Source organism: Plecotus auritus, assembly GCF_963455305.1.
Source record: "Plecotus auritus genome assembly, chromosome: 4".
Taxonomy (NCBI): domain Eukaryota; kingdom Metazoa; phylum Chordata; class Mammalia; order Chiroptera; family Vespertilionidae; genus Plecotus; species Plecotus auritus.
The window spans coordinates 151,365,928-151,382,192 of record NC_137775.1 but is presented as its reverse complement, the minus strand read 5'-3'; the positions used below and the strand labels follow the sequence as shown (position 1 = coordinate 151,382,192).

At 37.6% G+C, this 16,265-nt stretch overlaps 1 protein-coding gene across 5 annotated transcripts in view; it reads right to left on the bottom strand.

Moving 5' to 3' along the window:
* The window catches only part of RELN (reelin), a 462,208-nt gene that overhangs the window by 160,437 nt on the left and 285,506 nt on the right, over positions 1 to 16,265 (bottom strand). For all 5 annotated transcript variants that reach the window (XM_080663650.1, XM_080663648.1, XM_080663649.1 and 2 more), the window contains exons 12-16: positions 13,939 to 14,090; positions 6,364 to 6,476; positions 4,275 to 4,483; positions 3,411 to 3,539; positions 1,965 to 2,074 (exon numbers count right to left, since the gene is read on the bottom strand). In XM_080663650.1, coding sequence (XP_080519776.1) covers positions 1,965 to 2,074; positions 3,411 to 3,539; positions 4,275 to 4,483; positions 6,364 to 6,476; positions 13,939 to 14,090 — 713 coding nt within the window. The remainder of the gene's footprint in view (positions 1 to 1,964; positions 2,075 to 3,410; positions 3,540 to 4,274; positions 4,484 to 6,363; positions 6,477 to 13,938; positions 14,091 to 16,265) is intronic.

Genomic DNA, 16,265 nt, shown 5'->3' with positions numbered 1-16,265 from the left:
AGATGGAGTCATTAGGAATTGTAGTATGAAAAAGTTGTCAGGCTTCCTTTACTTAAGAGTGTGGAAAGGACATATTCGTTTTCTTCACTACTACCATTAATGTAAGCAAATGGGGAAAATTTAAAAAGTGACAACTAAGACTTGCTCTAGGATTTTCCACTTTGTTAAGAATTTCAGGATAATTTCCAAAATGTTTTTTTTTACTCACTAGTGGAAGCTAACTCGCTATGAAGAAAAAGTATACCTAACAGAAGTAGGAGATTGACCTGTTTTTTCTTCACATAATTTTGGAATTCCATACTGAAATGGGAGAGAATCCTTTGGCAAGATGGCACACATGTCTCTCTGAAGGAGTGAGTGTGTGTCCTCTTCTTGGCTTCTTAGGTCCTGTTTTTGTGTGAAAGCCTTACACATAAGATAACAGAATTGAAGAGATTCTGCCCCAAGTTTTGCATTTGGCAAACAGTGCTAACCATGCTCATTTTATATATCGTTACCTTTTCTCATTCTCCTGATAATGAGAACTCAGGATGTGTAGTAAACACTTTCTGACTTGGAATCATGTTGTAACAGCCTTCTTTAGGAAATTCAGATATTCTTTTCATAGACTTATAAGTGATTCATTGCATTCTTAATTTCTTCAGATGCTTTATTTCATTACTGATTTTTCAGTTTCTTTTATGACTATCAAAGTAATATAAGTTTGTTATAGGACCTTTGAAAAGTATGACAGCAGGCAAAAGTCATCCATATCCCCTATCCAGAGGCACATACTTATTCCCTGCAGCTAATTATGAGGTGTAGTAATTAAAATGCTATGCAAAATGTTCTATAGATGAAGAAACTCCATTTCAACAAGTTCATCTTTACTTGTGTTTTCAAATGCACTGTTTGTGTTCATTTAACTCATGTGGTCTTTGAAATCTGGGACTTTTACTGGTTTTCTTTGAATACAGATTATTTAACAATTTTACATTGCCTCATCAGCAAAGTATTTTGCCTGAAGTTATTTCTGAATTTCAAGAACTTATTTAATTAATTGCATACGAATTTCTAAATTATTCAAAAATAACAGAAAGATTATTAAGACATGGAAGATCAGTATTAAACAATGGTATAGTCTTTTCCTACTTTGTAAGTCAGTGGCAATGCTGAATTTGCTAAGTATTGATATTTTGTCCTTCCCTTCTTCCCTCCCTGTCTACTTCCTTATAGTATAACTCTTTAATCAAATTTATATACTCTCTAAAAACAGGAAATCTCTAAATCTGCCTATAATTAGAATTATTAAAAACCAGAGTGTTGGCTATTAAAAACAAATATAAGAAGTTTATAGCCATGGAACACAATACTTAAAATATCTTCTCTCATGTGCACTTATCCTAAGTGATATTGGCTTTAAAATTATACAAAAATTAATAATTTATTTTAAAATTAAAGATAATATTTTTATATATTTTAAAATTTTTCTTTTATACTGTTTTCTGAAGAAGAGGTAGAAGTTTTACTTCACAAGTTTCATTCTAGAGAAAATGTGTTCTTATGTGTGCTGTCTGCATCTAAAAGATAAGCATTCCAGATGTTGTCGTAGTTACTAAGAGAAGAATGGGTCTTATTTTAATACATGCAGTATGGTAAGTATTTATGCTAATTTTGCATAAAACATTCAAAGAAAATGTTAGAATATCCCTTGTCATCAATGTGAATTTGAGTTTCAGGGCATTATGCATTTCAAAATTATGTATGTTGAAACATTCTAGCATCTAATATTGCTGACTCTGCTGCCTTTTTTTTTGCTCGTGTATCCTTGGGCTTCTAATGGAATGCAAAGAAGAGAGGGAAGAAAGGGCGTTTAATGAATCACAAGACCATGACTTGGAAATGTGATTACGTCTGTGCTGACGAACAAAAGCACAGGAAGACTCTACTTCAATGGCATGTGATTAAGATAGGCATAAACTAACCATTATCAATTGCCCACATGTTTCCAAGGATGGGTCCTGTTTGTCTCCAGCGAATTCTGGTGTCCTGGGTTAGCGCTGCATTAGGAAGGGGGATCGTTATTCGGTTCCACCTGCAAGAAATTTAGCACATCTTTTCAATTTATTTTACATGCTTTTGATGTTCTAGTCTCTGTGTGCTTGGGGGTAGCACTAAAGTTTGATAATAAACTTTAAAAAAATTTAAGTTCTTTATTGTTGAAAGTATTACATATGTCCCCCCCAATTGACCTCTCCCCAGCCGCTCCCACCCCCCAGCACATGACCTCACCCCCCTACTGTCTGTGTCTATTGGTTATGCTTATATGTATGCATATAAGTCCTTTGGTTGATCTCTAACCTCCCCGCTACCAACCTTCCCTCTGAGATTTGACAGTCTGTTCAATGTGATAATAAACTCTTTAAATTTACTTGTGGAGTTTATTTGTTTATAGTTTTAAAACAAACATGTCACTTACAAAAACACCCATATCATCCATATACATTCTTAATAGCAAATGATATTATTTTGTTTTTAGACATTAGTTTTAGAAATTTTTACATGAATAACGCAGAGTTAAACAGTATCTATAATAATAAAAGTGTAATATGCTAATTAGACTACATGTAAGGACAACCTTCCCAAAGAAGCCTCAGCGGCGGGGGGAGGAGGGAGCGAGGCAGAAGCAGCTGCCGCGGCGGGCAGGGGCTGAGCCTCTTGTACAAATTTCATGCATCGGGCCTCTAGTTCTATGATAAGTATCTGTGCAGAGATGGGGTGCCCACTAGCATTAATTACTTTTTATTTTTTGCTATCCCCTAGTCCTATGCACATTTAAAGAGAGGCTAAGAAAGAGAATAATCTTCAACTTAATTTTCTCTCCTTGGAAATGTTTTTACTATTTATCTAGTGCTTATTCTGTAAAATGGCAAGTATTTTACATAGTCATCTTTAACTCTCTTAACTGCCCTCAAGGGGATGTATCATTTCCTTAATTTATGTGGAAAAAAGCAGAAAGTTAGAAAGAGTAAATATCATTACACAAACAGATGGCAGAATCAGGACTTGAACCTAGGTTTGATTCCAAAGCTTAACTTTCACTATCTATGTCGCAGTGTTCCATAACTAAGTATTTTGGCAATAAGCCTTCTGGCAATAACCACAGAATCACTACATAGAATTTGAATTTATGTAATCCAAAATATAACAGCCAAGTACATAAAGAATGAATGATCCTACCAGTATAATCTTACATCCGGTATACCAAAGTTAGTCTTTTTTTCCTTTTCACAAGATCACTTCTAAATCAGCTGAAAAAGAGAGGTTAGCTTCCATGCTTATTAAGCAAAAAATATTAGTTTCAGGCTTACTCACTGATTTTGAGTCTGCAACATGGGTTAAAGTCTCTGGATATCTCAGAATTTACTTACCCACTGTAGTTTTCAGAGGAGTAGATGGTGCTGTGGGGGAGGTGGGGTCCAGCACAGATCTCAGGCAAACATTCAGTGTGCAGGAGGGACCAGGAACGCCCATGGTTGGTAGAAAACTCCAAGCTGACACTGATAACACCAGAACAAGCACAACATGAAAGAGGAAAATATAACAAATAAAATGTAATTACCTCTTTCTTGTTAGGTACATCAGATATCTATAGAATGAGGGTAAAAGTTTTTAAAATGCTGCTTCTGAAAATATGGTTTTACCCCCCACTGAAGTCTGACCAGCTTTCAAAGGGCAAGCAGTTACATTACTGCTATAGAAACAACCTCTGTTTTAAAGACAACAAATGGTAACTGGAGTTTGTGCTCCTGAATTTGATAGATGGCAAGGCAATTACCATGTCTCACACTGCCGCCACTTCAACCCGTGGATGTGAATGACAAAATCTTTAGAAAGGACATGAGCAACACTTCAGCAAGTGAAACTGAGAAATCATAGCTGTTGAAGTGCTAATTGATTTCTGTTCCTATTATTAGGGGGTCACTAACCAACATGAGTTCCAGCTTTTTTTAGTTATTTGTTTTCTCTTTTCTCTCAGCAATCTGTTGGATGGATGGCTGCCACAGCACATGCAAACTCCTCTGATACCTAAGACCAAGCTCGTAGAATAAAATTATTCCTATTTGAAATCTATCCAATCATGCTCTGTGTTAACTGAAGAACTTTTCAGTTTATTAATAAGTAGTTTATTAAAAATCCAGCTGAAAACCTACTGAGAAGTTGCTCTGATTTAATAGTCGAGGCGATGTGTTCATTTTTAATTAATTCACACACTCAAAAATAGGGCTTCCTACCTGTTACCAGGTTGATGTGTTCCACATCCCAGATTAATGGAAAACTGTATCATGTGTGACATCGTAGAAGGGAGAACAGGTAAGACATGGAAAAAATCTACGGCCCAGACATTTGTATTATACCCTTGATGGTTTTTTTGCTTGAGACAAAATTTGGTAGTAGGAGTCTGAAGTTCAGGATTGATGACTACAGAAACCAAAGATGGAACCTTCAAAACAAAGGAAACCAGAATCACTCATAATCCTCCTTATGTGAGTCTGTGTAAATTTTCCTAGAATCAATCTTGTAATTACAATATACAAAACTGCCATTTTTAATTTTTATATTTTTAAACATTTTTATTGATTTCAGAGAGGAAGGAAGAGGGAGATAAAGATAGAAACATCAATGATGATAGAGAATCATTGATCGGCTGCTTCCTGCACGCCCTCTAATGGGGATCAGGCCTGCAACCTGGGCACGTGCCATAACTGGGAATTGAACCATGGTCTCCAGGTTCATAGGTTGATGCTCAACCACTGAGCCATGCTGGCTGGGCTAACTGCCATTTCTTAAAAATCCTCATGTGAGGATATGTTTATTGATTTGTGTGTGTGTGTGTGTGTGTGTGTGTGTGTGTGTGTGTGTGTGCGCGCGCGTGAGAGAGAGAGAGAGAGAGAGAGAAACATTGTTGTGAGAAGAAACATCAATTGGTTGTGTCCCATACATGCCCTGAGCCGAGATGAAACCCATGACCTTTTTGGTGTATAGGATGACACTCCAACCAACCGAGCCACCTGACCCTCTCTTCCTGAAGATAAGTTGGTGTAAGGTCTTTAAAAGTTATCAAGGCATCTGTATCCATACTATATGCCTTGGCATAAGACAAAGACAGCTTGACATTTACACTTATCATGAGTCCTCTTTTAAAAAATGTTTTTATTGATTTGAGAGAGAAAGGAAAGAAAAGAGGGAGGGAGGAAAAGAGGGAGGGAGAGAGGAAGAGAAACATCAATGTGAGAGAGAAACATTAATTGGCTGCCTCCTAATGTTCCCTGCTAGGGATTGAACCCAAAACCTGGGCATGTGCCCTGACCTGGGAATTGAACCAGTGACCTTTCGGTACTTGGGATGATGCTCAACCAACTGAGCCACATCAGCCAGGGCTCATCAGTGCTCCTTTAAGCTGAATTTATATAGTACTAATAATGCCTTGCCAAAGTCGTTATTCTGAAAACAGATTCTAAGCAGAAACAGCCAGAGCCAATGAGTTAACCCATGATAACTCGCAGAATTGATATGGTCTGAGGCATGCAGATGTCCATAGCAGGTGTAACCCTACTGAGTCACAGATGGAAAAGTAGTCCATTATTAAGTAGTTAAACTTGGGTGACCCTAGCATGTAATTGTTCCCTATTATAGCCTCAATGTTTATCTCCTATCTTCCTAACTGAAACCATGAGATGCTAGATGCTGGTGTGCTCAAGCTCTTTAGAGTACCTAGGGTGCCATCAATGTGTAGAGGAGGCTAACTAACAATGAATGTGTTAGTGTAGTCTCAGTACAATGAAATCTACTATTAGAAAGGAATAATTCTATAATTTATGATAAGCATCACATATAATTCTGAAGATGCTTGTAAATAGCCAGAGCCAACACCTGTCCTAAATCCAAAGGGCAAAGGAAAAAGGTCAACCTTAATGCTCCTAATTAGCAGAGAAAAAAGCTAAGTAATAAAAATCTTTACTTCTATTAGAAAATCTCAAAATACTGAAAAAAGTTCCTTATGCCTGATAGCAAGACTGTGGAGGCTGCAAGTAGAGCCACTTTTAGGGCTTTTTTGGGAACAAGAATAACTGTCAATCGAAGTATTGGGCTCCACCTTATTGGATCTGATGGGCTGTAATTCATTCATCCTGATTAAACCTAATTTTTCTTTGTATTAGGAAAAAAAAAGAATGTTAAAATGTCCATGTCACTTTTAAAGTAATCTGGCAACTTCCTGGGCTGCTAGAAGAGAAAGTTATTCTCTGTATCTAACTTGGTCTTAGTGATTTTGAACTTGACCTCTGCGGTGGGGCCATTTGGCACATGAATTGGCATGTATACCTTATATGAGGAATAAGAAAGGGTATCCAGTGTAATATGTTCTTTTCTTCCTTCAATCTTTGCATACAGGATGATATCATTTTCATGAGAATCTCCAGGGTCACAAATCCCTCCTGCACAAAATAAAAATTTTAAATTGTTAGTACCAACATGCATTCATAAACATGTCAAATCAAATATAGTGTTAAACTTCAGAATATATTTATAGGACCCAGATGTCACTTCAGAAAAACCCTAAACAAAGGTAACCAGACTCAAAGAAAAAATGTATGAAGATAGTTCAGATAGGCTATGCTAAAGATCAAAGACTGGACATTTGTGAAGGCCGAAATACATATTTGCTTGATGAGATTACTAAACTAATATTCTACAACAAGTTATGACCTCATGTCCATATTTTAACCCACATTAAAATGGTGTGCTACTTTTCAATAAATCATTATGTCCTTATATTTAAGGTCTTTATGGCCAAAGTTTAGAAACTACTGATTATAGTTTTAAAAAAAGTATGGTAACTCACTGCATCAAAGATTTCTAAAATAATGTTATTTAAACTGTTGCATTTAATATCTCTAATATTTTAGCACATATGAGGTGTTTATGTTTTAAATGTAGTTCTTTTACATTTTTCAGTTTTATTTTTGGTACCTCATTTGATTGTTGTAGAGAGAGTAGTTTATTCCTCTTCACTCTACTTTAGAGACATAGGAAATGACTGAATATCAGGATTGAGAGGTAATTAAGAGCATCCTGATAATGAAACTGAATAAGAGAACAGGTACCTGCTAATTAAGTGGTGGAAAAGCCATGTGTTGACCTTATGTCATTTAGCCCTTGAACCTCTAATCTTCTCATTACTGCATTTGGCCAATAATCTGTACTATTTGCTGTCTTCTAGCAACTGTTGGCATAACCTGAATCTGAAAGGATTTCATGTCTAACTAGAAGTCTCTCCCCACCTACCATTATCATTCATTATAGTATCAACCATAAAAGCAGGAGTGAAATTGGGGAGAAATCAATGATAATGTGATGCTAAGTAAGAAAGCTGGAATCTAATCAGTATAAGAACATAAAAGCAGAAGTAACTTGGATGGTGGTATTTGTGGAGCATTGAAATCTGGCATGTTACATATGCTAACCTATGTAACTTGGCATATCATAAATATTTACTAAATTGTGTAATCTGAACTGAGAACAGAGAAGCCAGATATAGTGATAATGTGGCCCTCATTGTGTAAAGAAAATACTATGATTTTGACATCTGATAAGAATTTTTTAGCGTTTTATTACATAATTCTTCTAAAACTTATTTACTTATTGATTTTAGAGGGAGAGAAGAAGGAATAAAGAAAGAGAGGCAGAAACATCAATTTGTTGTTCCACTTATATATGCATTCACTGGTTGATTCTTATAAGTGACCTGACTGGGAATCGAACCAACAACCTTGGTGTATGGGGATGATGCTCTAACACAGTGGTCGGCAAACTCATTAGTCAACAGAGCCAAATATCAACAGTACAACGATTGAAATTTTTTTTGAGAGCCAAATTTTTTAAACTTAAAACTTCTTCTAATGCCAATTCTTCAAAATAGACTCGCCCAGGCCGTGGTATTTTGTGGAAGAGCCACACTCAAGGGGCCAAAGAGCCACATGTGGCTCGCGAGCCGTGGTTTGTCGACCACTGCTCTAACCAATTGAGTTACCTGGTCAGGGCTCATTACATACTTTTATTTTATATAGTTAGTAAAACCACTCTAAATGGAAGTCTCTGGGAGAAAGGTCTACAAGAAAACTAAATTCCCATTTAAAAAATATAGCTTCCTTACTGAACACATATTAAAGATTTACCAAAAAGAACAACAAATGTGAAAAGTTACAGACAGTGAAGATTTAAAGCGCCACACCCATAGACATAGGAACTGAACCATCAGTTTTCTCTAATTTCATTAATTTGTTCCTTGTGAATTTCCTCTGCTGTCTTAAGAACAGTTCGTTTACTGCACCTGCTTTCACACGTGGGAGCTCATTCAGCCCAGAATGACAGAATAAGAAAGTCCAAAAGGAGCTAAGACTTTTAAAACGATGACAGACTTTATCTGAAAGATTCCTCTGGGGGCAATTTATCAATTCTGTGAAGTTTCAGTGACAGCAGCTTCTACAGAAAGACACGGATTCTTCTTTAGCTTTAGATGCTTTGATGTGCTTAGAAAGGTATGACTCAAGGGGCATTTTGTACAGCAATTAATGCACAGAAGATTTCAATAAAAAAAGATGGACAGTTTTAAAAAACTTTAAATCCTGTTTTAAGTAGCTTTTAAGGTATTTATATTAGTAGAGTTATTTTGTTATTTGCTGTGTGCAGGACATAGCCTTGACTAAAAAAAAGTTTACGACCAATATACATGAAAGAACAATAATTAGCAGTAAATTGTGTTGTGTACCTTAATTTCAGGCCAAATTCACAGAAAGGAGATATGTGTTGGCTAAAAGAGCTGGGCATAAGGGAGATGCTCAATAAATTTTGGTTGAAGAAATAATAAAGGAATGATGTATGTTAGGGTACTTTTGTCTTCTTCACTGTATTCTGGCTTTAAGAACAGTGCTAGATACTGGTGTTTAATGAATTTGTGTTGAATAAGTAAATGTACACTGAGTGGCCAGATTATTATGATCTCTGAACGCATAATAATCTGGCCACTCAGTGTATATCCTGTATAATAAAAGGCCAGTATGCAAATTGTCCCCTTGACCAGGAATTCGACCAGCAGGCAGGCCAGCCAACCACCCATGTCCCCTCCCCCTGGCCAGGCTGGCCGGACCTCACCCATGCACAAATTCATGCACTGGGCCTCTAATATATATATATATTACACACACACACACACACACACACACACACACACTGAGTGGCCAGATTATTATGTGTTCAGAGATCATAATAATCTGGCCACTCAGTGTATAGACAAAGGAAATATACCTTGAATCAAATTTTGAAAATTGAGCAAAATTTCCAGAAATGGTAGTCACAGTAGATTGATCTGAATCAAGGGGTGAAATCAGGAAGAACAAATAGGCGGGTCCTGAGAAGAAGGGAATGTAATCTGGCCTAGAGCAACAATCAGCCACTGATTTTCCTAAGGAGCCATGTTTAATGAAGGATTACTTATCAACTGTCTATCACATCTTTTTTTTTTAATTGATTTTTTACAGAGAGGAAGGGAGAGGGATAGAAAGTTAGAAACATCGAAGAGAGAGAGACATTGATCAGCCGCCTCCTGCACGCCCCCTACTGGGGATGTGCCCACAATCCAGGTACATGCCCTTGACTGGAATCGAACCCGGGACCCTTCAGTCCGCAGGCCGACGCTCCATCCACTGAGCCAAACCGGTCAGGGCTGTCTATCACATCTTAAATCCCCTCCCATATTGCTTTCTTCTGCATCAGCTACTGAAGTTTTAAAGTCTTTTCTATAGGTCCAGTCTTATCCTACCCTACTGCCATATCCTATCATATTCTATCCTAAAAAACACCTTTGCTGGATTCTGCTTTCTCATCTAGATCCACACCCCATTCTTTTCTTCTGTTTACTGATGAACTTCTTAAAGGAGCAGTTCTTTATTTCTTTTTAACTGTATACCATGGGGACATTGGTGGGCTCTCTCTGTGGCATTCCCTACACTGCTGATCACCTCTCCGTCATTTCACCCCTGAACCACTCTCTTCCCTTCCTCCTTTAAGGTAGAATGACGCTTTCCTCCTTCATTTCTTTATGTCCACTCTCAGTATTCTTTATCTACTCTTTTCCTTCCACCTCCACCTTGCTGAGTGCACTCCCTAAGAATTTTTCATGTCCTTTGCTGTCTTCTTGGGAGAACACAGCAACTTCAGTGGCTCCAGTTATCACCTGTATGCTGATGACTTTCAAATCTGATTCAGATCCTTAGTAGAAGTTCTACTTTCATATGACCTTCCAGAAGCCTCAACCTTAACATATCCTAATATATAAAAATCCAGGGGCTGTCACGACCTAAATGACCAGATGGATGACTGAACAGCAGGTGGTGTGGGGCGACCAGGCCAGCAGGGGGTTAGTGAGGGATGACCAAATGACTGAACAGCAGGCTGCTTGGGGCGAACAGGCCAGCAGGGGGGTTAGTGAGGGATGACTAAACAACTGAACAGCAGGCTGCATGGGGCAACCAGGTCAGCAGGGGGGGCAGTTGGGGGTGACCAGGCTGGCAGGAGGGGCAGTTAGGGGTGACCAAGCTGGCAGAGGGGGGCAGTTGGGGGCAACCAGGCCTGCGGGGGGGGGGTCACTTGGGGCAACCAGGCTGGCGGGGAGGGGCAGTTGGGGGTGATCAGGCTGGTGGGGGGGGCAGTTAGGGGTGATCAGGCAGGAAGGCAGGTGAGCAGTTAAGAGCCAGCAGTTCCAGATTGTGAGAGGGATCCCCGGGAACAGGCCTAAACGGCAATCGGACATCCCCTGAGGGGGTCCCCCAGGGGTCCCCGATTGGAGAGGGTGCAGGCTGGGCTGAGGGGACCTCCCCCTCCCGGTGCACGAATTTTGTGCACTGGGCCTCTAGTCTAATATAAAAACTTCTACTCCACACTTACTCTTTATTTATATATATTATTGACATTTCCCATCTGGGAAATGGCCCATTATTCCAGTCATCCAGGAGAGAAATCTGTGTCCTCTCCAATACTGTTGTCATAATCCCCACAGTCAACTGGGAACTGGGTGTGAACTTCAGTTGGTTCCTTCTCTTTAGTTATTTATTCTTCATTTCCTCCTTTAGGATATTACCACCAGCACTGCCATAATTCCTTTGTCACTTGAATTAGTGCAATATCTTCCTAACTTAGGGTTGCCAGATAAAATACATTGCATAAACAATAGTTATACAACAATTATTCCCTGTTTATCTGAAATTCAAATTTAAATAGGCTTTCCCTTCCCCAAATCTGCCAACCCTACCCTATCTGACTGATTTCCTGTCTTCTAATTTCTCATTGTTTCAGTCTTTACTTCCTACTCCTTCCAGAATTACCTATCTAAAACACATATGAGAATATTTTACAGAACTTACAGGAATCATCTGATGGCTCCATGTTAACTAGAAAAAGAGAACTCGAACTCCTTAGTATGATATTAAAGAAAATCACTGCTCTGTCTCCAGTTTGCTTCTCTAGCTCCATTGTGTCTCTTTCCATTCATTTATTTTGGGAAAATCACCTAGCTCCAAACATGCCATGTACTTTTTCCTTGTGTTTTTTCTCAAAATATTGGCTTAGATTCTAATGTCTCCCCTTAAATTTAACTCACGTCCACCCTTCATGGCTGAGTTCAAACACTATCTCCATGAAGCTTTACCCTAAACCACTCCAATTACCCAGAGCTTCCCCTGCACTTTCACAGCATTTTCATTCCATTATAGCCCACTGCATTCTCTCTCATAGATGGCATGTGTGGGCAAGAACTCTGTATAGGTAATCTTTATAATAAAATACGAAGATATATTAAGTCTTAACTATTTAGTAGGCACTGTTTTTTTAAAAATATATTTTTATTCATTTCAGAGAGGAAGGGAGAGAAACGGCAGCCTCCTGCAAGCCCCCTACTGGGGATTGAGCCCACAACCCAGGCATGTGCCCTTGATTGGGTTCAAACCTGGGACCCTTCAGTCCACAGGCCCATGCTCTATCCACTGAGCCAAATTAGCTAGGGCTATTAGGCACTGTTTTGAGGACTTTTTAGGTATTAACTCACTGATAAGCAACTCTGTGAGTTAGGGTCCATTTTTCCCAGTTGTAATCTCCATATATCTTAGCTCATTGCTCTTTAAATTCAATAGGAATTCACTAATTTAAAAAAATATATGTTTTTACTGATTTTAGAGAGAGAAGAAGGGCGAGGGAGAGAGAAACATCAATGTGAGAGATAAGCATTGATCAGTTGCCCCATGCATGCACCCAGACCACGGATCAAACCTGTAACCTAGGTATGCTCCCTGACCGGAAATGGAACCAGCGACCTTTTGGTGCATGGTATGATGCTCAACCAGCTTAGCCACACTGGCCAGGACATCATTAATTTTTTTAATTGAATGAAGATACTTCTATTTGGGATAATGTACCTTGGGCTCATTCAATTGAATTTTTACCTCATAGTCAAAATTATTTTAATTGATTCACTAATAATCTGCTTTGTAGAAAGAATTAAAGATGTCTTAATCTCACCTAAAGATGACACTCTCTTATGTAATGGCACTAAATCCAGTTGATTTCTATGATTGACTATGATTCACAATGGGAAAAAAAATCAAGATTTCAAATATATTATGTCAAAATGGTATAAAGAGAAGATATTTAAATTAGACTGTCATATCAAATGTTTATTGCAATTTGTGGGGGGAGGCTTAGGTTTCCCGGGAGCCACTTAATGGAATGAGAGCCAGTTTGAATTCTAATTATTTAAAGGAAATAAGCTCTGGATCTTTAAATATACAAATAATTTCAGAGTCAAGGTGAGAATATTTTTATGATAGGAAGACTACATTATATTTTATATATTTATATAACTTCCATTACATTATTATATTTTATATAACTTCCCTCTTACCAAACAGATCATTATTGAAAATGAGGTAGCATCACACAGGCATTTGTGTTTGATATCATGATACACTCTAAAGTTTAATGCGCCACTCTGAACTGTAGTAAATGCAGAATGTATGAGAATTAACAGCCAGTGCTAAAGCCTACACTCAGGAGGCCTGTTTGTCCTGATGGACTGACATCTATGTCAGTAAGATCAAAGGTTGACAATGTTTATTTCCTGTCTAACTTCCAGGTGTTGCCTGTGCTTTTCCAGTCATTCAACAAAAGAAGGCATGTGACAGCTACTCACATTTCTGGAATGACATCCAGTGAAAGAATATGCAACTGTGGCTGTTGTTGAGGAAAATGATAAATTTGAGAGGTCACAAATTTTACCCCTTAAATCCCCCTTGAGTATTTTTCCAAACTTCTAAATACTTATTTGCTCTACAATAATTTGAAGAAAAACATGTCTTATAAACACCTTTTTTATGTGTTTGCCAACCTATTAGAAAGTAGAGACTAACAAAGCACTATAAAGTATTATAAACCTGTTTTTTGTGTCGCTTCCCATAATAAAAAAAGTATGCCCCATGAAAACAAATGACTCAGCTAGATTGTTGTTTTTTTGGAAGCTAGGGCTTTGGACAAGGGAGTGACTTTGTCCTTTGTAGTTCTTTCCCATTGTCTTTTCAGCTTGACCATCGAGGAAGCGGTGAGGAAGGTATTATGGCATTTTGTCTTCAGGCCTAGTCATAGCATGCCAGGACTAGCTCTCTTACAGGATGGTTCCAGCAGGGCTCGTCTGAAGCTGATGTGAGCATCACAAGATTTTGCTCAATCAGTAGAATGCATATTTCCTGAACTTGCATTTTATACTGTAGACAACAAACACTCTTACTTCCTCAGGAAGAGGTGCTGGCTTTGAATATGCCCTAGGTCAATGAAATTTGTTCAAAATGTACTTACCCAAAACAAAGTAAAACCTCAGGTTCCCATAACCGGTAGTGTCCATGTACGGAGTGCATAATTTCCTCTCACCATCTTTGAGGAAGACAAGCGATAATCCTGATTCTATTGTCCCACATTCCGTACCAATGACAGCACCCAAGATGTCCCACCTTAAAAAAACACAAGAATCATTAAGAGTTAGAAGATTAAGTCAAAGCTTTGAAGAGTATAATCCATTTTTTTATAAAGAACATTTACTTAATACTGGATAATTCTGAAACAAAACGCAGTACTACAGATTTTATTTTTTATTTTTTTATTTATTTATTTTTAATATATTTTATTGATTTTTTACAGAGAGGAAGAAAGAGTGATAGATAGTCAGAAACATCGATGAGAGAGAAACATCAATCAGCTGCCTCCTGCACACCTCCCACTGGGGATGTGCCCGCAACCAAGCTACATGCCCTTGACCGGAATCGAACCTGGGACCCTTCAGTCTGCAGGCTGACGCTCTATCCACTGAGCCAAACCGGTTTTGGCAGTACTACAGATTTTAGATAATGAACAAACTTTTGAAAAATTGATCTTTATTGTTGAAAGTATTACAGATGTTCCCATATTTTTCCCCATTGACCCCCTCCACCCCACCCTACCTCCTCCCCAGGCCTTCACTGCACTATTGTCTGTGTCCATGGATAATGCATAAATGTATATAAGTTCTTTGATTAACCTCTTCCCTCTGAGATTTGTCAGTCTGTTGATAATGAACAAATGTTTAAACACATTCTACTCACAATTAGGTTTTTTTCCATAAAAGGACAAATTTAATCAATACTATGGATAGAGTGTCTACTAAATGACAGTCTTGCTTCTCAAAGTACTTATAGTTGAGGTGTGAAATCAAATAAGAAAACAGGGGACCATAAAAAACAGTATCATAATGTCACAAGTACTCATGTGGTATTTCCCACATTAAAAATTATAAAAAGAAAAGCTATATAATATCTGGCAAAAAAGGATATATGATTCAAACTGGGTCTTGTCAAATAGGCATTTGGATATGTAGAAGAGAACAAAATACTATATAAAAACTCTTATTTCTCCTTAGTATTTATTTCTGGTCACGTCTAATTTTGCCATTGTTAGTCACACAACTAACTTGCCTATGGATGGAGAAAACTGGGGCACACAGAGGTAAGTGACATGCCGAAGGGTAACTGCCAGTTTGGTTCTGAAATTGAGATCTTCTGATTCTCGGTTCACTGTTATTTTAGTAGTTACATTTCTAAAGAGGATACTGTGTCAGGACAATTATGTTGAACTATTCCAGTATATAATAGATTTGTGATCAAAATGTTGAGAAAATGCCTATTATTTTGCATTTAAATTGATTATTTCAATCATTCAGGAACACAATAAATAACTCCGAGGAAGCTCTTAATAGTACTTGACCACTGTCAGTTAACCAGGAACCTCTCTTGACTCATACAAGAAAATTTCACACTGGTTCATTGATCTTCATTTATCTCAATTAAACCACTCAGCCTACTGATCTACAAAATAAGTTAAGGTTACAAATGATGCATATGATGGCTGCTTTTAGGCATTTATATATTGTAGAGCATTTTAAAAGTTAAATTAAAAAGATAGCATTGTCATGGATTGAAAGAACCTTTTATTCAAGTGATAATTGAGATTAGTAGTCTTCTTCCTTATTAGTTGTAAATGAATAACTTATAGATTATTATAAATGGATTATTTTCATGACCTCTACCACAGAGCTGTGTGAGATATAATTCAGACTGTACATTTCTTTTCAATCTTTAAAGTCCAACATATTCCAATTTTACTCTACATCGGTCTTTATTTTTCCACTATCTATTGGAAGTTAAAAAGTGAAGTGATTTTCTTTAGAAACCCAAATATTTATAATCAAGTGAAATAGAAAGTTCAGTCCACTTTGAAGAGAAAGAAGCAAGCAGAGAGAAATCTGAAAAATAATTTTGTAAAAGTCTTATCACTTTGAGTAAATTATCCTGCATTTATTAAAAATTCAGAAGGAGCCTTTTGTAGCACAAGCTCATTCATTTTTCAATTTCTATAAACACTGGCTTGAACTTAGCTGAAGGCAAAGTATCCTTCAGGGGATCCTGGAGCTCCATCAATCACTGAGGGAAGTTCACTTTTGGACTTTAGTCTTCTGATCTAAGGTTGCAAAACTGTAGTTAATTCCAGTTACAAAAATAATATGGTCTATGTATGAATCTCTCCTAATTTAACAATTACATGAAAGTAAATGACAACTAAATCTTTGAGGCCAGCAGTGGCTTTGGAAGAGCTCC